The sequence below is a fragment of the Cynocephalus volans genome, chromosome 8 (genome assembly GCF_027409185.1).
Source record: "Cynocephalus volans isolate mCynVol1 chromosome 8, mCynVol1.pri, whole genome shotgun sequence".
NCBI lineage: Eukaryota > Metazoa > Chordata > Mammalia > Dermoptera > Cynocephalidae > Cynocephalus > Cynocephalus volans.
Genome location: NC_084467.1, coordinates 73,264,637 through 73,288,870, shown reverse-complemented (window position 1 = coordinate 73,288,870; position 24,234 = coordinate 73,264,637). Strand labels below are relative to the sequence as shown.

At 35.5% G+C, this 24,234-nt stretch overlaps 1 protein-coding gene and 1 pseudogene across 3 annotated transcripts in view; one reads left to right on the top strand and one right to left on the bottom strand.

Moving 5' to 3' along the window:
• TTLL7 (tubulin tyrosine ligase like 7) overlaps positions 1–24,234 on the top strand; it is a 163,335-nt gene that overhangs the window by 122,773 nt on the left and 16,328 nt on the right. For all 3 annotated transcript variants that reach the window (XR_010024212.1, XM_063105386.1, XM_063105385.1), the window contains exons 18-19: positions 1,414–1,494; positions 17,679–17,839. Coding sequence is in view for 2 of the 3 variants with exons in the window: in XM_063105386.1 (XP_062961456.1) it covers positions 1,414–1,494; positions 17,679–17,839 (242 nt within the window). In the remaining variant the exon portion in view is untranslated. The remainder of the gene's footprint in view (positions 1–1,413; positions 1,495–17,678; positions 17,840–24,234) is intronic.
• LOC134385153 (BCL2/adenovirus E1B 19 kDa protein-interacting protein 3-like) lies at positions 7,816–8,386 on the bottom strand (annotated as a pseudogene).

The following is a 24,234-nucleotide window of genomic DNA, read 5'->3' as shown; positions in this document are numbered from 1 at the left end:
TCCTAAATTTCACATTAAAATCAGTGACTAACTCCTAATTCAGAAAAAAAGGTCCATGATATTCAGATATTTTTGGTGAAAGAAAATTTCTTACTGCAAGGTTCCACTTCGTCATTGAAACATACTTTTCAAATGGTCATTTTTAGATAATTCCTCAGTAATAGAATGTTTTTTTCTGGGGCCTTGTATTTTTTTTTTTTCCCAGAGGAGAAGGCACCATCTAGTGGCCAAATGTAGGATAAAACCACAGCCATGCACTAGGCCTTTTAAATCTATTAGCATTTCTTTAGACCTGTCTAAAGCAAGTGTAATAAAGCAAGTGTAATAAAAAAGATTCTCTTGGTTTAAAAACTCCATATTGGCAATTTATATTTTGTAATCATGACACAGTCATAATCCCCAAATAGCATGCTTTTTTTTGTTATATATATATATATATATATTTTTTTTTTTTTGGTGGCTGTCTGGTATATGAATCAAACCTTAGACCTTTGCATTATTAACACCAGTGTTCCCACATCTAACCAACTGAGCTAACCAGCCATCCCAATGTTATATATTTTTTAAAAAGCGAAAATGGTATCTTGTTTGCCTGTCAGCAAAAGAAAGGGAAGAAAAATAACATTGGTTGTAAAGCATCATGCTAGATGTGTTTTTACTTACATGTATCGTATTCAATAACGTTATTTTCTAAGTAAAGCCAATGACTTTGCACCAGACATTTATTATTTTATATATTTCTTGGAAATATTTGTTGTATTCTACCTTTTTGAATCTGGTAGAAGAAAGTTAGATAATCAGAGAGTAGAATTAATATTTGTGGCTAATGTGATTGTTCTATAAAGAATGCATATAGGCTCATATAATTAATAATTATTTCAGACATCAGATTGTTTACTATATGTTCACTGTGTGCAGTAAATATTTTAATCTGTTTGCTATAGTATATATTACTGGAATATATATTGAGAAATTTTGCAGATTTGCACAAAACAAAACAAAGGGATAGTATTTTCACTTACTCTGTATTATTATATAGTATTATTCAATATTCTATTATTGTGGGTGTTGTGGTAAATACAGCCCTTGGAATAAAAATGGAAAATCAAAGTCTTGGATTTCTTCCCAAAACTTTATGTGCCTGAAGACATTTGACTTTCACTCATTAGAGACTGTGTTCTTGGTTCAACAAAATGAGAAAGCTTTGGATTCAGATGGTTTATTTACCTTATGTTAGAAATCTTTGCACATACTGTCTTATAAAAGTTGGCATTCTTTATTACAAGTAATATTATAGTGCTTCCATTGCACAAATTAATTAATAAAATTGATTTTCACCCACTTATTTACTTTTTATTTATTACTTTTAATGAATGCTAGATTAAATTTCTTAATGTTTCTCCTGCAAAACAGATCATTGATAACTGGAAGCACCATAAAACAAAAGTGGCTTCATTTTGGCTCATAAAATTGGACTCTGTAAAACAACGAAAAGTGAGTAATTCTCAAGAACAGTTTTGCTTTTTTCAGATTATATATTTAACCAAGATCAGTAAGCCAGATTAATAGTCAAACTTTATACATGCTCATTTGTTTACTAATTTCTTCAACAGATATTTATTGAGTACCTACTATATGTCAGGCACTGTTCCAGGTTCTGAGGATAAAAAATGAATTAAAAAAATCCATGCTCTAATAGAGCTTCTATTCTAGTTAGCGTGTTTAATAATAAACAAATATGTAACAGAATTAAGATAGTATTGAGAACCATGAAGAAAAAATAAAGCAGGATGAAAAAAAGAAGGTAACATTTGAGCAGAGACTTAAATGAAATGAGAATCATGCAATGCAGATACCTGCAGATACAATGTATCAGGCAGAAGAGCAAATACAGAGATCCTGAGGTAGAAATTAGCTTGATGTGTATATGAGGCATAGCAAGGCACCATTTTATTTATTTATTTATAGGATAGTTTGATTTTGCTGGAAAAGAATGAGTAATATGGTAGTGGTAAGAGATCAGGTTGGAAAGATAGGCCGGGCTCAGATCACAGCTTTATAGGCTGTGGAAAGACTGGGTTTTATTCTAGCTGATGGGAAGCCTCTGGAAAATTTTCAGTAGAAGACTTACATAGTCTGGTTTATAATTTAAAGGGATCATGAGAGCTACTTGTGGAGAATAGAATTGGGGGAGAAGGAATGTGGCAGAATAGAAGTAGAGACCAGCTAGAAGGTTTTTAGAGTAATTGAGGCAAGAGCTAATGGGTACTTAGCTAGAATGGTAACTGAATGGGTAGATGCTGGAGAAAGAGGAGGGTTTTATTGTTGCTGTTGTTTTGTTTTATTTTAATTTTGGACATGCTAAAGTTGATATATTGATTAGACATCCAAGTGAAGATGTTGAGTGTATAGTTGCATAAATGGATTTTTAATTTAGGGCTGAGCTTGCATGTGAAGATAAAAAAAGTTTAGGAGTCTCCAAGATATTTAAAGCTGTGAGACTAGATGAGATCACCTAGAGTTTCAAGGATTGAGCCCTGGGCCACTCTTACAAGTAGAAATTAGAGAGATGGGGAGGATTCATCAAAGGGGACTGTGCAAGTGTGAGCTAACAGTATAATGCTCACCAAAGTGAAAGGTGTCCTAAGACCAAAGAAAGAAGCAGGCAACTCCATATGGTTTACAAGGATTTTATTATTATTATTATTATTATTTTAAGGGTGGTTACTTACAGAGATCCAGTGGAGTATCAGCCCATCTGAGTGCTTACAGCTGCTTTCTCCACACGTGGGGAGGGGGGAGTTGAGGCTCATGAAGAACTTAGAGACAAAAGTGGAGCTATGTTAAACAGAGAAAGACTGCAGAAATCCAAGATTCCCAGGTGCTCCACAGCTTCCTGTCACTTATCTTTGGGGTTGCCAGTGTCACTCCCCTTACCTTACAAGTATAGTGTTCTGCTCCTGTCCCTTCCTCAGTTGCTAAGTGACTTGAGCAGGGGAAAAATTGGAACTGTTGAAGCCAGAGCCCCAAAGGCCACGAGGATGGAGTGAATTGTGACCAGCATTCCTACAGGGTACTGAGCAGCCAGTGAGGTGTGAAAAAAAACATGAAAAATGAGTATCCTCGAAGCCAAGTAAATAAATTATTTTAAGGACAGAGTAATCAACTTTGACAGATGTTGCTGATAGAGTTGTAAGATGAACACTAAGAACTGACTGTTGTTTTTGACAACATGGAGGTTAGTGGTGACCCCAGTCATAAGAAATTCAGAAGAGTGGTGGGGAGTAAAACTTGATTGGTTCAAGAGTGGAGAGGAAAACACCACAGCCAGCACAAGCACTTTTTCAAGGAATTTTGCCCTAGAAGGAAAGTAAATATGGTGGTGGCTGGAGAGGAAGGTTTTTTGTTTTTGAGTTGAAGATATTTACAGTTTGTGTGCTGCTGAGAATGATGTAGAAGAGAGGAGTGGCACAGAAAAGAGAGGTGATCTAAAGTTCTTGAGTATGCGAGCTGGGAGACTTTGTCCCAACCAAGAGCATTCATTTTAAAGGAGGGAAGGCAGGTGCATGATAGTGTGGTGGGAAGATGCGAAGGTTTTCTTCTGATGGGCAGGGATTTTGTAGATTTGAGGAGAGAGTAAAAGGCATGTAATAGCTGTCTTGGAGAGTGGAAGAGGGGACTAGTCATCACTCCAAGGTACCTGTCAAATACACTGCAACATTTTTTTGGAAGATGTGCTATTGTAATAGCTTTAGTGAAGTTGTTGCATTTGTTCAGTAATGTAAACTATCATTTTCCCTTTCTAGGATTTATTGTTAATAAGATGAAATTTGACATTGATTAGAGTATGACTTTTAATTTACATACTTTTATCTGAGTAAACTGAACTTATTATTATACATTAAGTCTTTCAACAAATATTTACTTAGTGTTTGTTCTGCCATGTTCCAAACACTGTGCCACTATTGAAGAGGGCATAGCAAAGCTGGAAACAGAGATAGATGCAAAACATATGATAAGTCCTGAATAAATGTTTGCCCATTCACTGACTCTTGCCTTGATTGATGAAGATAAGGACCTTTTATTGGAATTAGAACCTTGAATTTCCTCAAGTCCATGTAACTTTTGTAATCTAGAAGAGAGAAGAGTGTAGGTAAAGTGCTAATTAAAATAGAGAGTACAGAAACAGATGAAAATATTTATACGATATTAGTACATGATAAATATGGCATTTCACGTCAGTGGAGAAAAGATGATTCTTCTACTAAATGGTACTAAAACAATTAACTATCTGTTTGTAAGAAAATTAAGTTGTAGTCTTATCTCTCACCATATTCAAAAATAAATTCCATATATTACAGTTTTATATGTAAAAAAGGAAAATATTAAAGATTTAAAAGAAAATATAGAAGGATGTGGATAAAATTTTAGAGTGGGGAAACAACTTCTTAAGAAAGACGTAAGGGCTGTCCAGTTAGCTCAGTTGATTAGATCATTGTGCTAACAGCACTAAGGTCCAGGGTTTGATCCCTGTACTGGCCAGCTATCAAAAACAAAAAAAAAAAAAAGAAAGAAAATACCTAAATCCTAGCAGACTTAAAGAAAAAGACTGACAGATTTGATTATATAAAAACTTATTGAGTGGGAAAAAAACCACACAAACTGTTCAGTTTTTCCCTGTATACTCCCACAACATGCTTCTGATACCAGATGTGTGGGGGTTTCTTCTCCTATGCTAAGCAAGCAGTTCTCCAGTGGACACCAGCTGGGTGTCCTCTAATTCAATTCCAACACTGTCTACCTGGAGATAACACCAGGTCTTACAAGTTAAATGCTTAGTTCCCAAGAATGCTCCCCACTTCAGATGCCAGACTCAAACCCCAGGTTATTTTACTTGTACTTCTGACCGACTGGCTATAAGTTGGGGTTCCCATAACCCCTACTCCCTTTGGGGTTCAATTGATCTGCTGAGCAGCTCACAGAACTCAGGGAAGCACTTACTTACATTTACAGGTTTATCATAAAGGATATTACAAAGGATACAAATGAAGAGATGCATAGGACAAGGTACTGGGGAAGGGGTGCAGAGTTTACATGCCTTCCTTGAGTGCGCCACCCCCTAGGAACCTCCACGTGTGTCCAGAAGCTCTCTGAACCCTGTGCTATTGAGTTTTATGGAAACTTCATTACATAGGCATGATTGAAACATGGACAACCATGCAGAAATGTGATTGGACAAAAAATGTATGATCTTCCCTTGGTAGGGAAACCCAGCAAGGACTGTCTGTTCAGATTCTTCTTGGTCTCTGTGCAGCATTCCTTCCTCCCAGGCATGGGGCAAGACCCCTTCTGCAATGGGAATCTTATGACCTATAGTCAGACAAGGTCAGATAATTTCTTTATGGCTAGCCCCAACAGAAGGGCATGGGAAGGTTAGAAGAAGCCAGAAACCATGGATGAAAACCAAAATATACATATCGTATCACACGTACAAATGGCAAAAGGCATCTTAAATCAAATTAAAAGGCAGAACTGGTGAGAGATTGGGGGGGGGAGGGAGCTTTAAGAAAGACAAATGTTTGTAGCACATAAAATGAGAACTAACACTAGTAAACCAGTACCTCCTACAAATCAATTAACAAAAGATAAACTAGCCTATAGATATTAACAAATAAAATGGCAAAGCATATAAAAAGGCCATGAAAAGACAACTTATGGTTCTTCAAATAGCTGTTTAACATGTAAATAGATCCTTGGCCTCACTAATTATGAAGAAAAAGCAAGTAAAAACCATCATATTGGCAAGAAGTAATAAGATAGATAATATCCAGTGATGGAAATAGTATGGCTAAAAAGGCCTTTACTATACTATTAGAGGGAAAATACATTGGTACAACTCTTTAGAAAGGTAATTTGCAGTATCTAGTAAAATTACAAATGTTCGTAACCTTCTGACTCAGCAAAACCACTTCTGTCCTACAGAATAATAGCCTGAATGTATAAAAGATTTATTACAGTAGTATTTTTGGAAGCAAAACATCTGAAGCAACCTAAATGTCTATCAGTAGATTTATTGCTAAATAAATCATAATACAGTCATATAATTCAGTTGCATTCAATTGAATACTATTCTGGAATTATAGATCTTAACGTGTGATATAGCACAAGACTGTAACTTGTGGCATGTGAAACAAATATACATTAGTAAAGTTAACCAAATCTACTAGTCATTAGCGAAGGATATGGGAAAGAAAGAGTCACCAAGTGCAGGGTCTTTGGGAGGCCATGAGCCCATCAGCTCTCCAGAGTCCTTTTTCATATACCTGGAGGTGTTCTGAGTTCAGAATGACAAGTGCCAACTATATGTGGTCCATGGTGGCACAGAGCCTTTCAGATTTGGGTGGCTTTCATTTTTATTTGCTATTAGTCACCTGTAAAGTCTGTGTGACTAACTTCCATTCTCTGGCCAGATGAAATAAAAATTCTAGGTTTATTTACTATAAGCACTGTCCCACAGAACTTTCTGCAATTATGGAAATGTTCTATATCCCTGATGTCCGATACAGTAGTCATTATCCACAGGTGGCTATTGAACACTTGAAATGTGGCTATTGTGACTAAGGAACTAAATTTTTAATTTAATTTTAGTTAATTAAAATTAAAATTTAAATAGCCATCTGTGTCTAAGGGCTACTGTATTTGACAGTGTATTCTGGCTCTAGACAGACCACAGGTATAGTTCTTCTAAAACCATTCTAGATAAGAACTTTCTCCATTGTCTTCTTGCTGATAATTTTTTTTTAATTAAGATGTTAGATTTATTTTAACACACTTGAATTAAATGTGGAAAGATGAAACAAATACGTTATATCAGAGCAGCAGCCTTTTAAAAAATCGTGCTGTAGAGAAGGTAAAGAATGCGATAATAGGGAGTAAGCCTGGTTTAATAAAGAAGCTTTTATTAATCTGATAGCTTCGTAAGGATTTGACAAATGAGAAAGATATTTTTTTTTCCATTTCCAGTCTTTTAAAGTAGACACAGATTTACTTAGAATAAAGCTGCTTTAAAGAGCACACAAAAGTTGAGCACAAAGGATAAGAATAAATCCAGCAATTCAGAGTGATGAAGAGTAAGAGATACTGGGTAGGTACATTCATCAGAAAACTCATCTTCCCAGGTGACTGACTACCTGACAGTCGGAGGCTAAAATTCTTACACTGCAAAAGCAAGAACAGCTTGGTGCATGAACTATACAGTGGAGTTTGTAGCTGTACCTTGGTTTCTATTTAAGAACAATTAGCACAGTTTAGTCTTTAGAAAACAACCTGCATCCATTTAAATTAAACACAATAATATTTTCTGCGTAGTGTGAATATAAGGCCACAATATTTATTTTGGACAAACCCTTTAAAATGTAGTGATTTTAATTTCAACATTGTTTTTTTGAAATATAAAGTGTTTTAACTCAATCAAGGTTACAGATAATTTTAAAAATATTACATATCATGACTAGTATATTAAAATTATTTATACTTAGATATTTATACCTAATATCTGAAGAAAATTTACTACCAAGTTGTTAAAGTAGATATTTATCAGTCTGACATGCTTATTAATCGATCCTGTAGGTATAATTATAGGTCAGCATGATTTTAGTGTCTATTCTACACTTTACTACACTAGGAACACAGCATTTACAGAATAAACACAAGTGATGCAGCACCCCAAGGATCACAATAGCTCTTCAGTCAGCTGTATTGCAAGCTCAGATATAAATCCCCACTTTGTGAACAAAGTGGAGTTCCAATTTTTTATCAAAAGGTGCTGGTTGAGGTTATCAGACACCTTCCAATATACATTCCCAATCCAATAGCCAGCAGATGAGAGAGCAGCAGAGAGGGAAGAAAAGCCTTTAGAAACTCTGCTGAGAAAATGTCCTCTTTCTTCGTAACGCTTGTGTTTCTCACACTAAGAGTAGCTGTGCGCTTCGGTTGTTTAAAGAGGAACTCCTTGGGGGGGGGGATATTTCCTGCCGACTAGACCAATCCCATGTCCAATCTGAGTTTTTCTTCAAGATGCTTTCAACTTCTCTCCTTCTCTCAATATAATCTTCCTCAGAGTGAGAGCTGTTTTTTTCTCCCATGCTACACAAGCTCTATTAATATCCTGTGGTGTCTGTGAGTGAGGTGGGCTGTCAAAGTGAGAACTCTTGGAGCTACTCTGTCCAGATTCATGCTGGGCATCAAGGAGTATTTTTTCCTTGTCACCATTATAAATAGAAACTGAGGCTGGGACACTGTTCCCATTTTGATTATTGCTAAAGTGTAATTCTACCTGGGAGCCTTGCAGGCTTTCCTGCAGCCCAGGAGCCCTGCTTTGCGACATGGTGTCGAGGCTGCCTTGGGCACTGTACAGTGCATTCTGCCCCTGCTGATAAATTCAATCAGAGGGTTTGCAAGAATGTACAATAAGGTGAACATTGTCTTGGACATCTCAAAGAGGGAGCACCTCTGTTAGGTTTTTCCCATCCTAAATGTTATACAATAATATTTATTTTCCTATTTTAATCCACCTATGTGTGTGTATTATTTCAAATATATATATATCTAGCATTAGATTTTTTTTAAAAAACTAGTTACCAAATTGTTATAATTTATTTCTGGAGGGTAGACATATTGAGCCAGGGGAAGGAAACTGGTGACATTTGGTGTCATTTTTCCTTTTGTTTTTGTGTATTTCTATATTTTTTTCAAGTTAGAATAATCATTTTAAAAATGGAAGAATGACAGGGAGACACAGGCATCTCTATAGAAAGGAGCTGGTAATGTAGGATTGTTTCTGTTCCAAATCATAATCTCCTGTTGAGGTATGAGTGGGGGAAAGAGGCAGAGAGCATCTCTCCTGGCCACAGGATCTTGCTGCTTCTGTCCTTGCTGCCTACAATCACTTCTACACAATCTCATAAACCACTTTTTTGAAGGTTCAATTCTATATCCTTCATGAGGTCTTTCTGGATTCCCCCACAACCGGACATTATTTTTCCCTATTCGAATCTTCATGGCATTTTGTACTCAGTTGTACTTAAAATCTGCCTTGAGAGATTCATGGCTGATTCTTTTCACCAGTCTAAAAGCCAGGGGGTGGGTCTCACTTTGTAGTCACCTGCAGGAGCCTTTCTATAAACATTTGTTAAGTTGAATCAATTCTATACTCTTATTTTAATTTTAAACTCAATAGCAAGCTAGCTTCTTTCGATACCCTTCTTTACTAGTGATGTGTTTATTTGAACAGCAACAACAAATTGAGACAGTGCTATTCTGTTTTTTAAATGTGATGTGAGAAGGCCTCATAAACATTGTATGGGGTGATCAGGTGATGTGTGCGAATAGTAGTAATATTTGTGAGTGGGAAGAAAGGATTTATTTCATATGTTTTAGGGTTGTTATGCTTAAGTGGGTTTTTAAATTTATAGTAAAAATAAATGCTTGCTTATAAATTTACTAGCAAGTACATATGCCAGGCTATCTACTTCTCCCATACTGATTTACTCTAAGAATAGTTGGAGTGAGTTATATTCGTGTAATCTTTTCTTCCAGTTCTCAGGTGTACAACTGCTTTTAAGTATTAGTCATACACTGCTATGTTGAAGAAGTAGGCGCACTAATGTGAGGGGCAGGATCTTTATTTCAGCTTATTCATCGTGTTATCCTTTCTTTGAGCCCCTTTGTTACTTCTTCCTTTTGGCATAAATCAAAGTTACTGTATTTCTTTTGTGCTTGTAGAAAGTAAGGAGATGTCCCATTTCCAGTACAAAGCTTAAGTCCCACAGTTTGTACTACCCAAGAAGTTACAGTCATTCTTCTACACAGGTAATTTAATAGACAATTCTATTTTTGTAGAAGAATTCTTTTCTTGAATTTTGGTTCTCAAAGAACAAAACCTGATCTTAACTAGAGAAAGTTTATCTTGCAAAAAAATGGCTGAGGAATGCTAGGCTCAGGCTGTGAACAGAAGTAGAGGCCCAGGATTTACACATGTGCAACTTATTTGTAGCAATTTATCTTGCTGTCTTCATGATTACTGTGGCTCCTTTTCTTTCCTCAACCATTTTGTTCTTTAAGAGGCTTTTTCCAAGATGGACTCTAATTTTTCAGATACACAGTGAAGGGTGAGGTACTCTTGGGAAAAGAAGCAGAGTACAGCTTTCAGCAGCATTCATTCTGTGATGTTTTTCCTCAACTGCAGGAGTAATTTAAGAGCTCTTATCAATGAATAATCATTTGAATGTAAGAACTCTAAAACAAATTTTTTGTAAAATTAATCCTGCCCGAATTTATTGGTTCTTTCGCCCATATTCACAAAAAGAAGCATAACATACACATAATGAATGCCAATCGATTAAGCCAGCCAGCAATGGAGGTATTGATTTCTTATGGGGAATTTTTAAAAAAAAATTTTGTCTGTTTAATCATTAGCATTTAAAATTAATTATATGAAATACTTAAAATTTACCCCAAACAGGAATAAAAGTATAAAGATATTGTGGAAACAATCATTGGGACAAACTTAAATGTGTTTAGTTGATTTATTTATATATATAGCATGTGTTTAGTATATAAATATTTTTTATCTACCTCTTCTCTACCTCAGGTTTATTTCAGATGAAATCAGAGATGAAGTGATCAGAGAATGACTGACTGGAATATTTTTTTCCTGGCAACAAAAGAGTTAATATAATAATGAGTCAAAGCACATTGGAAAAAAAAAAAAAAAAGCTTTATATGGTGAAATTAGAGAGGCAATATTAGGTAGAAGAAAGAGGTACCAGACATACAGTAATATGGACTTGGGTTCAGTACTGCCTCTGCCCCTTACCTTGGGCAGGTAACTTGTCAGAAGTTCTCTGAGATTTGTAACATTAAGTATTGGAAGGTTCTTGTGAAGAAGTGAGACATCATATGTGAATGTCTCTAATCTTAGAAGGGGTAAAATGCAGGCTGATTTTTTTCTTTTCTATTAAGGATGCTCACATCAGGCTGTTTCTCTGATGTATTTTATTTTACTAAGAATTCTTCATATGCAGAATTCTTCTGTGTAGAATATGTAGAAATGAAGTGTAAAAGAATTGTCTCTTGGCTTATAACACATTGGCTATTTATTTGAGTATCAGTATGACACTTGTGCTATTGCCTTGAAAACTAGAAACTGCACCCAAGGTGGGGGTGGAGGTAACATGGATATGTAGGTCAACTGCAGAATGCAGAATTAGATATTATAAAAAGATACTCATCTAGAAGGCAAGGACTTAACTAATTTACATTCGGTTTGGTTAATCAGATCTATCTTTTTGGCTGTGATGATAGTCAGTAATCATTAGAAGGCTTTGTCAGTTTAGTCCTCTGGGAAGCAGATACTAAGATTAAATTAGAAGTGAAAAAGATTTATAAGGGAAAACAGCTAAGAAAGATAGAGGAGAGAGCACTGGAATGGGTGAGAAGAGCCTTCAAACTGCAATGCAGGTCTGACACCTGTGAATTGGAAGGAGGAGGAAGTTTAGCAAATTTCTGAGAAAGTCTTAGGCTGAGGGGGAACCCAGAACAAAGAGTGCCTATTAGAAGAATCGCACCGAGCAGAAATAGCCCTTCAGTGATATCCCAGCCATGCTCAATCCTTGGCTGGGAGCAATCTGGGAAGGGCATAAACATGGATTGAATATTGCAACAGATCCCGAAAGGAGCCATCAGCTAACTGCACTCTTTGAAACAGATTTGTTTAAGTGGTATGTCTCCCTGACTGTCATGAAGGCTGTGTGTGATACAATTTAATTTGACAAAAATTTATTGGTTGCCAATTTTGTACAGGAACAATGTTAGGCACTATTGGAGATTTTGAAGTTTATTCATTCATTTGCTCACTTAAACATGCATTCCACAGATATTTATGGAGGGACTACCATGTCCCAAAAAGTATTCTAGGTGTGGAATGCATAAGACTCTCCTTTATATATGTTAATTCCATTTAGAAACCATTGTTGAAATACATAACTCACTTTTTTTGTTCCAGGACTGAGGCATTTGCTGTTGCTCATTAGAATGTTGTAAAACTCTAAGATTAGAATGCCATACACACAAAGTCTTACCGGTGCTTTCCTTTTTTGTGTTCTTGGAAATAAAATTATTTGCTTTACTTCAAATTTTCTATAACAGGTATAGAACTTAAAGATCAAGAGTATGAATATTAAATACTCAAAAGAATCCTCACCAGGTGAAAATGGAAATAATTAATCTTATTTAATAGCATGTCTTGGTGACTCCACACTTGCGTAATTTAGCTTTCTGCCAAGAGCGCAGTTGCTCTATATAGTTTGTAAGGAATATACTTGAAGTATGAAAATATTGCAGTATTGGTAGGCTGTGAAGAATGCCAAATTTTCTGAAAAGCCTATTTTCTGATGTGCTATCTAGGCATAAACTAAGATTGTAGGATGAAGAGAAAAAGGAATGATATTAAGGTTGTATTATATTTGAATTTATTTGAGGGTTCTAAGAGATCCGTGTTTACCAAGTATTTCTTCTAAAAATAGCAATTTCTTTTTAATACCTACTTTAGTTGCTTCTGCATGAATTTTGATGATACTATTTTCCATCTCTTTTTCTTTTGGGCTGACATAGATGCTGTACCAGAGCTGTTTGTTTTGCATCAGCAAAGATGCCTTTACCCTATAGCCATGGCTTCTGCATGCATCATTAGTGCAGCATGTAGTGATTTTAATGTTATTTCTAAACTGCCCTCACTCCATGCCATTATTTTAATTTAGGACCAACTGTTCAGCCATATGGAGCAGTTTGTCATTCAGCATCTGTATGTTCTTGCAAAATATGAATTTTTCTGTGTGCTTTATGCCTTCAAATGAGGTATATTTCATATGGAAAAGACAAATCATTTCACTTTATTAATGTTGTCATTGTCGGAACTTCCCATTTATTTTTTCCCTTGGAGAGCTCAATGTTGCACTGGGATGCTTTTAAAAGTCATAATGTAAAGGAATGGATATATACATTCTATAAGTTAGCCTTACTTGAGCCCACAGATGAACAAAAGGGCACCTTGCTGACCATTTATTTTTGTGTTTCACAAATTATTCATCTTCTACCCAATTTCTTCTAACTCCAAAGTACTAGAAATCCAAAAAACCATCACAAATAGAACTGGCACTAATTTACTGCATCTCAGTCTGATTTCTTACCTGCCTGCTCTCTGCCTTCTTGAAATTACTCAGTGCATATTTTGCTAAAGGTGCAGTCATTGTCTCCCCATCTGTTTAGCCTTCTAAGCAAACTATTAATCCCTACTCCTTGGCTGTGATGAAGGAAGGCTTGTTTAAACGGTGGTACCACCCATCTCGCCAAATATCATTTGACTAGAGGTGAATCTGAATCTAAGGAGAAACTAGTTCTCTTCTAGGCTTTTGCTACTGACATCTGGCATCTGGCATCTCACCAAATTGTGAGGCAGTGTTGGGCAATGGTGAAGAGAATAGGTCTGATACACAGCTGTCCTTTTACTAGCTGTGTTGTTTTGGGCAAGTTACTTATCTGCTCTGTGCCTGAGTTTTCTCATCCATAAAATGAGATCCAAAATGTTTTCACAACCAAAAAACTTTTATAACCACTAGGCAGCAAAACCTAACCCACCTGAACTTATTTAATGGTGATAATGAACAGACAGGAAGTTATGCATTATTTTTGTCTATCTTGTGGTTTAAATATTTACATTTTTTCCTGCAGAAATATTAATGTGTGTGATTATGGAATCTAGTTTTAAGATTTTTGGAAAGGGACTATGGACCAATAGTGTCTGCATCATGGTTTTTCTTTGAGTATTAAATGAGTTAGTATATATATATATATAAGTGCTTAAAACAATATTTGGCACATATTAAGTCCTCCATAAGAGTTAGCTCTGATTTTTAACTTGTCTGCTTGGGTTTTACTCTCAAGGAATAACTCACTGACAAGCACCTACTATGTGCTAGACCTGTCTTAAGCCCTGGGGACATGGTAATTTTTTTCACCAAGATGGGCATAATTCCCTCCTTTATGTAGATAATAGTCTTCATTAATTTAACAGAAAATTAAAATAAAGTGAGATGATCATTGTTAATAGAGGAGGAATTGGGCATTAAGGGACCATACAATAGTTTAGTGGTGGGTAAGGTTTCACTAAGAATTGATGATTGAGGTGAGACATAGAAGTTCACCAGGTGAACAGATAGGAGAGGACTGTTTCAGGAAGAGGAAGGAGCTTATGTGAAGACTCAGAGGAGAGGTGAAGGATTTGGGTTCTTGTTCCCTTGGTTTGTGTACCCTCACACCCTCCAAATGATAGAGATGAGTCTCCCTAACCCACTTCTCTCCCCAGGACCAGAGCTTGTCATCTTGGGGAAGATCATTGGAAACTGAAGGCAAAGAGAAGCAAAGGGGAATGTACGAGGGTACTTCACAAAGTGTACGGAAAAATAGAGTTAAAAGATAATATGAATCTTTCCATGACCTTTTTGAAGTACTCTTGTATGTTATCAGTAGGCTGCTCTGGAAAGGAAAGAGGCAGTGCCTGGATTGTCCAGACCATGCCGGTCTCACCAGTCTGGGAAACTGCTCCTTAGGCAAGTTGCTTGGTGGAGTGTCAAGATGTCTTAAGATTTTTCCATCTCCACATTGGAGGAAACAGTAGGATGAAGCATTCCCCATCCCTAACTCCCTAGTACCATTCTGAGGCTGTTGCTTTTAATCACATGTGAGATAGGATATTAGATCTTCATGCTTTTAAAATTCCCTCTAGTACTGGTCAGCTGCCAAAACAAAAACAAAAACAAAATAAAATTTCCTCTAAATTAAGAATAAAATATATGCGGAATAGTGGCCACGAGACTCTCCTCTAAGTACCTAGTACCGTGCTTCACATACAGCACATGTTAGTTGCCCATATGCATTTTCCCATGAAGTATACTTTAAAAGAAATGGATGAATACCCCATAATCTCAAATGCTTTATTATTTTAAAGTTGAATAATTATTTCATAATATAATGTGAAAATTGATTAACTTAAGGTACTGCTAAAATTCCCGGTATTGATAACACTTTTCAATTTCAGTTATTTTATATACCTCATATTTATTCTTCAGTCTAATTTATGGGTTATCTTGGCTACTTTTTTATTCCTTCCATCCTGCATTACGACTTTTGGCTTGCTCCTACTCACATACATTGACAGAAAGTAGAAAGGAAAATTGAGAAGAGAAATGATTTAAATTTATCCTTTACTGCTAGTGTCGATTCTTACATCACATCAGTCATGAGTCCTGCTTTCTACATTAAAAAACATAGAGTTAAACTAATAGCTTAAATGAAAATTGTAAAAAATAAAAGACAGGATTTAATGTTTCATATGCATATTGTATCAGTATTATTGTGAATAATTCATATTAAAGTTTTTAAAAATTCCTCTTTATCATTAAGCATTCATTATCTGTCATAACGAGCTTTTCCAAGACGTTTTTCACAAACTACCTTATTACAGATTGCATTATCCCTCCTCGTGTCCCCCTCCCCCCTCAACTGACACCCCCCCCCTTCTGGAGGAGCAGGAGCAGCGCTACTGTTTCCACTCCACAGTGCGGGAAGGGAAGGAAGGATGCTGCTCACACAGTTCATCGTGAGAAACCGTACTGGGGATTTTCCCATAAATAACATGTTATTTTGACAATTTTTTACTAATTGATTTTAAACAGATGTTTATTCTAAATTTGCCTTGATTAGAGATAACCAATATCACTTCCTTAAATATTATGTTTTGAAGAGACACAAATTAAATTATTCTTTCATCTGCTTTCAATTCTTCATATGTTTGTTCCTGTTGAGAGAAATTATGTCTTTACTCAGCCTTTATATTTGAAAGGCTTTTCCCCTTGTCATCTTTCACTTTCATTTTTATAGGCAGTTCCCATAATTAGACAGATGAAATAAAAAGTGAGGAATCCACTTTAGCAAACTGAAATTAGAGTAACTGTATTTATTGGTGTCTACTTTTTTATAAAAGAGTTTTGTTGGAAATACCTACATTGCATAAGTATCAAATACATGCGAATTAGACAAAGTAGATTTTTGTGGTTTACACAGTTTTTAGGACCTCTAGGATTTCAGTTGTCAAGATTAATTATAATCCTCATTTTATGATACTCTCTCATTAAAAAAAAAATCAGTCTGTGTATGGGCTACTTTTAATGTTCTTAAGGTTTTTATACCACTTGTGAACCCAACACCCAAAACAAAAGCTAGAATCTTGGCAATAACCTGGATCTAACCAAATGATTCTCCTTCCTCCTCCTGGTTCCCCGTGACTCAGGTAGCCATTTTCCTCAATTCAGTGTTTACCAGTCCCTTCCTTCTTTTTTTACATATATTTTTTACTATATCTATGTGTATTCTCAAATATATTTTAAATTTGTTTTTATTTCTGTTAAAAGGATGTCAATACTGTATGTAATCTCTGCTATGTATTTTTTTAAAACTTACCATTGCATTACTAAAATGCTCTGTGTTGTGTGTTGTATTTCATTCATTTTGACTGCTGTATAATAGCCCAAGGGGATGAGGTTTATTTATCTACTCTTCCCTTGTCTGAGAGTTAAGTTGTTTCTGAGTGTTTATAATTGTGAGTAGCTGCTATGAGAATTCTTGTACATGCCTCCTGTTTTTACCTATGAGAGATTGTTAGAAATAAAATTACTGGCCATAGAACATATAGATTTTCAACTTTAGGAGATAATGCCAAGCTGTTTTCCAGAGCAATTGCACCAATTTGTGCTCACACCAACAGTGTCTAAGAGACCCTGTAGATCCATATCCTCTCTAGCACTTGGTATTGACAGACTTAATTTTTGTCAGTTAAATGAATATGAAATTATATCTTATTAATTTTTATTAATTTTTATTTTTTATGTGTATTAGGCATATTTATTTCCTTTTTTGTGAAATGTCTTTTCATAAATTTTTGTCCATTTTTTTCCCTAAAATATTTATATTAACAATGTGTTAGGCATTCTTGATATATTCCTGATACTAACCTTTATTGGCAGTATGTGTTTGAATACATGTTCCCAGTTTGTAAGCTGGTCTTTTACTTTCTTCAAGGTATCTTTAATGACCAGAAATTCTTAATTTTGTTTTAATCAAAATCTGTTAATCTTTTATGGTCCATACCTTTTTGTGACTTAAGTAATCTTTCTCTAAACCAAGGTATAAAAGATATTCGCCCATACTTTCTACTAAGATAGTGAATAGCTTATTTTTTTAACACTTAAGACCTTAATCCCTCTAGAGTTGATTTTTGTTAATTGAGTGAAGTAAGGATTCAACTTCATCTGTTCTTTTTCATAAAGATTATTTTAAAATCTCCATCTATTGTACAGTTTCTTTTTACTCCAATGGTCTGACTTACCACCTCTGTCATATATCAGTTTCATAAATGCATGGATTTATTTCTAGACTTTTTATTCCATACTGTTCAAATTGTGTGTGAGTGTGTGTGTGTGTGTGTGTGTGTGTGTGTATTCATCTTTGAATTTTAAACACACACATACATAACTAGATTTTAAGTACTTTGGTTTTTCCACTAGGTTTTGGACATAGTAAAAACAAGTATTCGTACAGTTCTTCCACGCATCTGGAAGGTACCCGATATTGAGGAATTAAATTTATATCGGATTTTCAACCGGGTTTTTAATCGCTTACTCTGGAGTCATGGCCAAGGACTATGGAACTGTTTCTGTGATTCGGGGTAAGTTCTAAGTCATCTCTTTATTGTAATTTTTAATGTTTTACTATTAGGTTATAGAGGTAACCCAATATAATGGTTGAATTTCTTTAATGATCTTTTAAACTGTGGATTTCTTGCTGTATGCAATTTTTAGTATTCAACTATAATTTATATCAATTAAGTTGATTTATATAAGATGATGAATATGAATACAACATCTAACTAATTAGGATTCAGTGGAGAGAAGGTAGTCTTAATGAAAAAAATCTCAATTATAAACCAATATCCTTAAAGTTCTTCTGCTGTTGCCTTTATGTAGCAAACTTCTAAATTCTGGCTACACTCCTGTTCTTCTCTAGCATTCCATTGCTGCCAAGGCTGCTGTGACTCATTATCATTTAGCCTCAAGACATGTAAAACCAAACATTCATATTGGAAATGGCTTCCCTTCTTGTTTTCTCTTAATCCTGTTGTTATTCTTCCAATCATATAGGGTTGATATCTCAGGGGCATCTGCATCTTCTTTCTCCTTCATTGCCTTTATTTAATCATTTGCTAAATCCTGTTAGTTTCTCTATAACATTCCCACTGTGGCTACTCTATATTGTTCTCATTCATTTTTCCAACAGTTAATTATCTTACTCCTTACACAGTACTTACTACTTACACAGTAACACGTTAGATACTTTTGGAGATACAAAGTTGAATCTGGCACAAATCCTGCCCTCAAGAAATTTAACAATGAAAATAGCTAACTATACTAGTTACTCTGTGCCAGTCATTTTTCTCATCACTTTACATGTGTTAAGTGAGTTAATCCTCTTAACATCACTTTGCATTAGGTTCTATATTATCTCTATTTAATAGTACTGAGACACACAGATAGGTACTTAGAAGGACCTAGTGGAACTAGGATTGAACTCATTTAGCGTTGACCAGAGTTCACGCTCTTAGCCAATAAAATCTGATGCCTCTAGTAGACAAATTTGATATATACAAAGACAGATAATGTATGATAGGATTTCAGACAAATCTTTTTGGTGGAAGAGCTAAGAGAAATTAATTGATTTCTAGGCATCTTTGCCTTCAATTTTTTGTCTCCTTTTTCCATCTTACTGTCAGGATCATTTCCTCAAATCTGTATTTCCCTCATTTATCATTGAAGTATAAACTTCTTTTCTCCAGATACAAGGCTCTCAAAAATGCTGATTCTTTCTTATTTCTCAGTCTTCTCTCTCATTACTCTCCTACTTGAACTCTGCTCCAGAAAAACAAATTATTTTTCAAATATCTTCAAAATTTGTCCTTTTCTTTCTCCGAATGTCGATGGACTGCTTTCCACAGCCTTGTCCCTCCAGTTCCTTCTGCATCATTTGAATCTTATGAAGAGACCCAGACTATACCTCTTCTGTAAAACCCTAACAGACTGTCCTACTGTGAAATGATCTGTGAATGTCCTCCATTTCAAGACTCTAGCCATATGATACTGAATTATTCATACCATTTGCAGACTCATTCTTACTACCATATTTTTTTCTCAACTGCCATTCACCAACAGGGAGAATTCATAAGGCATTCTGGGGTGTGACAAAATCTGAGAATAATCTTAGCTATAAATTATTTCCACAGAGACTTAAATGAAACATTTGAACTGTACTCCATAGACCCTCAGGTGATGGCTCTCTGTAAAAGTTCTCCCAATCTGAACTCATAGTTGGAATTTTTTTTCTCTTTATTGACTCATTGGTTTGATGCTGTATGTGAATCCCACTACTCTCCACCATGGAAGGGAGTGAGTCTATTACTGAAATTGGTGGTAATGGTTTTGAGTCTATGGATAATCTCCAATGCCAGACCCTAAAGATGCCCATAAAGTGGTACTTCGTTGCATCTAGGACTCCTCTTTCCTGAGCTATATCACTAACATAGTCTTAACTTGTCTCAGAATAATTTTCTCCTGTCCCTGGCACAACAACCTCTCCTGCCCCCCAAACTTCTCTGGTGGTATCTAGTACTTACTACTAGTAATTATAGTGATAGTAAATAACATTTATTGAAAGCTTACTGTCTGACACTTTTATATATTAAATATTCATATAATCTCCACAGAAATATTTTGAGTAAACTATTATTATTCTCATTTTACAAACAAGGAAATAGAAGTATAAACAAAGTATATAACCTGGCCAAGTTCCCACAGTAATTAGGTGAGCCTGCATTTAAACCAAGATAGTCTGAGTCAAGAGCTCAAGCTCTTAACTCTATGCTTTACTGACTCTTTACAAAGCAGATTTGCCAGTGGCTGCAAAGCCTGTTTTACTGCAAGTCCTGCAACATTAGCCTAATGCCTAGACCATTATGCCTGGGCAGATGGAGCAGGAGTAGCTTTGAGTCCAATTTGATTCTATTCTCCATTCATTTTTTTCAATTTGGTGGTTTTATTTTGCAGCTTTGCAAATGAGTTTCTTAGGCTTCCTTAATTTAAAGAAGTGTGTTTTATTCTCAGTTTGGACCCAGAATAGTTCTTCTTTATCCTCTGAATCATGTCTAGTCAATGTACACTCCTTTGACCTTTCGTCTAGCAGCCTAGCAGTCAAGGTGAAAATCTCTTCTCTGTTCTAAAGGCATGATTTTAATATAAGGTGTACTTTCTATCACAGTTAGGTGTAAAATCTTGGAAAAATATAATCCAAATAATTCTGGGCCACCTTGATTCCTGCCTCTGCCTGTCAACACCCCCAATAATAAAGCAAAATCAGTAATACATCCCCTGTTTACCTCCAGAAACATCAAAGAGTAATATAGATCTTTGTGGAAAGTTTCCCTAGAATTGGCCCAGGGGTTTTACTGGTGCATCAAACAGAAAACACTCTTTTCCCTGTCTTTTTCCTCTTCCTGACTGCAGAAGCCTGTGTCCAGAAACCCTTTTATCACATGCAGCCTCCTGGAAGTGTTGTGATAGCCCACATTATGAATATATTCCCTTTAAGGAAATAGCTCTCAGAATTTTCATGAATAAAATTGTCTACCGTGTTTTACTAGGATAGAGGAAGTTTACAGTTCTGTGGGACCCAAAGTAGGCCTGAGAGCTCAGGAAAGGTGGCTATGGGACATTTCAGCTGAGACTTGTAGGAACTACAGGAATTTTCCAGTTAAAGCAAAGAAGAGTAAGCAGGGGGTAGTACGGTAGAAGGAATGCATAGTTTGGAAAAGTCCCCTCTCCACTCAAAACACTGATAGGAAAACTCCAAAGAAGAGAATCTAGTTTGGATCCTGTATTAGTCCATTTCCATTGCTTATAACAAAATACTTGGAACTGGGTAATTTATAAAGAAAATGAAATTTATAGCTTACAGTTTCTGAGGCCGGGAATTCCAACATCCACCTGTTGGTGGTGACAGTGACCCAGGGGTCTCACATTGCAAGATGGTGGGGGCAGAGAGAGCAGAGAGAGAAAAAGACAGACTCTACTCTTCTTTTAAAACTCATAGAACCACAACCGTGGCCACCATTTTAATCCATTCACCACTGTATTATCCTACAATCTAATCACCTCTTTAAGGCTCCACCTTTCAATTATCTTGATAGGATTTTCCACCCTCTTAACAGTCATAGTGGGGGCTAAGTTTCTAATACATAAAACTTGGGGGACACCATTCAAGCTTTAAGGAGTATTGGGGGGGACATGATTCAATCCACTACAGACCCTTTAGCCAAAAGCATTTTCCTTTGGGAGTTTGTTATGTAAAACTTTTCTTTTAGAATTTTAGGGCAAGAAGAAACTTTAAGGAACATTCTTAGGCAGCAGCAGTCTGTTTCTAGGCTGAATTATGCCTACTTGAAAATGTATACATAACATACAGACTACTTAAAATGATGTGACTTTCTCTGTTCTCATATCACTTTCAATTGGATATGTTCTTTTTAGTACTTTTCAGCTCATTAATCTCTCTGTTGATGATTATTTAGCTGGTATATTGTTCAGATTTTTTTTGGGGGGGGCTTTCTTCTTTCTGCTACTGAACTTTGGGCCACTCAATCATCAATTATCACTTCTAACAGAGGAGAAAGGAATGAATCAGTTTCACTCTTTAGATAACTGCATTATTAAATATTTTGATGAGAATGAGGGTGAAAATTATTGGATTACTGGATAATTTGGAAATTCTTAAGTCACTAGATTTCATTAATAACTCCCCTTTGTTGCCAGAAGTGTCCAGTATTCTATAGCATATCATTATATTACTAAAAAAAGTCATCTAAGGTCATTTCCTTCTATATTTTTCTGAAGATTAGGGAGAGCCAGAAATAACTTTTTAATCAGTTAATTCTTTTTAATTTATAGATTTTAGTGTTCCTATTTCCTTGGAATTTAGATGTAGAAAGCAGGCAGATAAGACTCTGGGTTCTTTGATAAAAGCACTGGGTTTTTTTAAACTATTTTTTACCTCATTTTACCTTCTTCAAAAACTTTGCGTTGCTAGTGTTAAAAATTGAGCCACTGTAGTATTATAGAGGAATTTTATCTACTCAGCTGTGCCAGGTGGCAGGCAGGAACTGGGGGACACAGTTCTGATACACTCAGTTTGAAGGATAGGTTTCTTTTGTGTTGAGGGGGCACCATTAGCCTAGTACCAAATGAATCAGGTCTCATTCATTTTCTTTTTTCCTTATGAGGGGTTTTGGTATGCTGACACTTAAATATGGATTAATAATAGTCTTTAGCAAGTGGTGGTGAGTATACACACTAGAAATAAATATGTATAGGACCTTGATTCATATATTTATTTTAAATATTTAAGTTAAGAGTGAGAGAATGAGGAGCCAAAGCTGGTCATATCATAGCTCACATATTATTCAGAAAGTTATCCCAAATTGGAGTGTTATAGAAGAAGCCCTTTTATTTTTCTTTCATTTTATTTGTTCTTTTCTACCTCTAAATCCCAAGTTAGGTACAGAAGAATTATCATGATGTGAGTGACCTGATAGTTGATCTAATCAAATGGCACCAATGTATCAAAAAATAAATATATCCACATTGAGAATGGAGGTTGGTGGTGGAGGTATAGACTTGTAGACATACCAAGAATCCTGTCAGAGGGAAAAGAAAAGTGCGAGACAGATAGTCAAAACACAGGATGTTGTATGTGTGCATTCACATTTATATAAACTTTTTATTTCTCTGGGCCCAGATATGTATGTAGGGACTGCTAGATTAAGGTGGTACCTACGGAATAAGTCCCATGGGATTCCCCTGGAAGGACCTGTGTGGGTCCGAGTGCTCACCACTATAGAATCACCAATCACACTTGCCAGACAGAACTTAAAGGAAAGACTTTTTATTTCAGAAGATGTCGACTGGGAGATGGAGGGTAAAGTCCCGACTGAGGGCTGGGTTTTATGTAGGTAAATGTATCGAGTGAAATAGGATGTTTTGAGAGATGAAGATAGAACGTAGGATGTCTTCAATTGTGGTGGACAGCTGCTTCCTGATTTGCAAGACAGGATACTTTGAGAGATGTACCAGGATGTATTGGGTGAGGCAGGATGTCTGCTTTTGATATAATCTTAGTTAATCATTAAGGGCGAGCTATAAAGGGAAAACAAAGTTCTATAGTGTATACATGAGTGCGGGGGGTTTCTACATTTACAAAGCCATATTAATTATAAACATACCCCCAAATTAATTTATTTTCTCCAGTGTTTTTATCAAATCAGGTAAGCTGATTTTATATCTATATCTATATCTTGATAAACATATATTTCATATCTAGTTTTTCTTATATTTAGTAAAAAATTAAATTGTCCTTTTAGAATTAATTTGACTAGCATATTGTTGCTTCTTGAATGAAAATAAGTTTTACTACTTTGTTAAAAAAAAAACCAACAAAAAACCAGTTATCATCTTTAGTCCTAAACATCTCAGAACATGAAATAAAATGTTTTTTTCAGTTAACTCATTTGAATCTTATTCCTTTTAAGTAAATACCTTTCTGAGTTTCTATAACATTTTTGAAAATTCCAAATATATTAAATATCCACAGAAGTTTGAAAATGGAATCTTTCAACTTCCCACTGGGAAGTACATTTCTTCAGGAAAATATTTTCCTTAATAGTTTTTCCTTTCTGAAAGTCTACACTTTTCTCTCTGAGGGTTACATGAATTGGTTTATGTAAAATGAGACTTGAACCATTACCAGAGTCTCAAACTAAACCTTTCCCCTTCAGGCTTGAAAATAATTTCATCTACACTAAGGAATAAATCTCTCTCCCTCTCTCTTTCTCTGGTGATGAAGTTGTGAGGTGTTGCCTGATTTAAGACATGATGGAATTGTTAATACACACACACATCTTGAAGATTACCAAAGAAGTGTGCACTACTACCTGCTTTGGAATAAGCTGGGTACCCTGAAGGA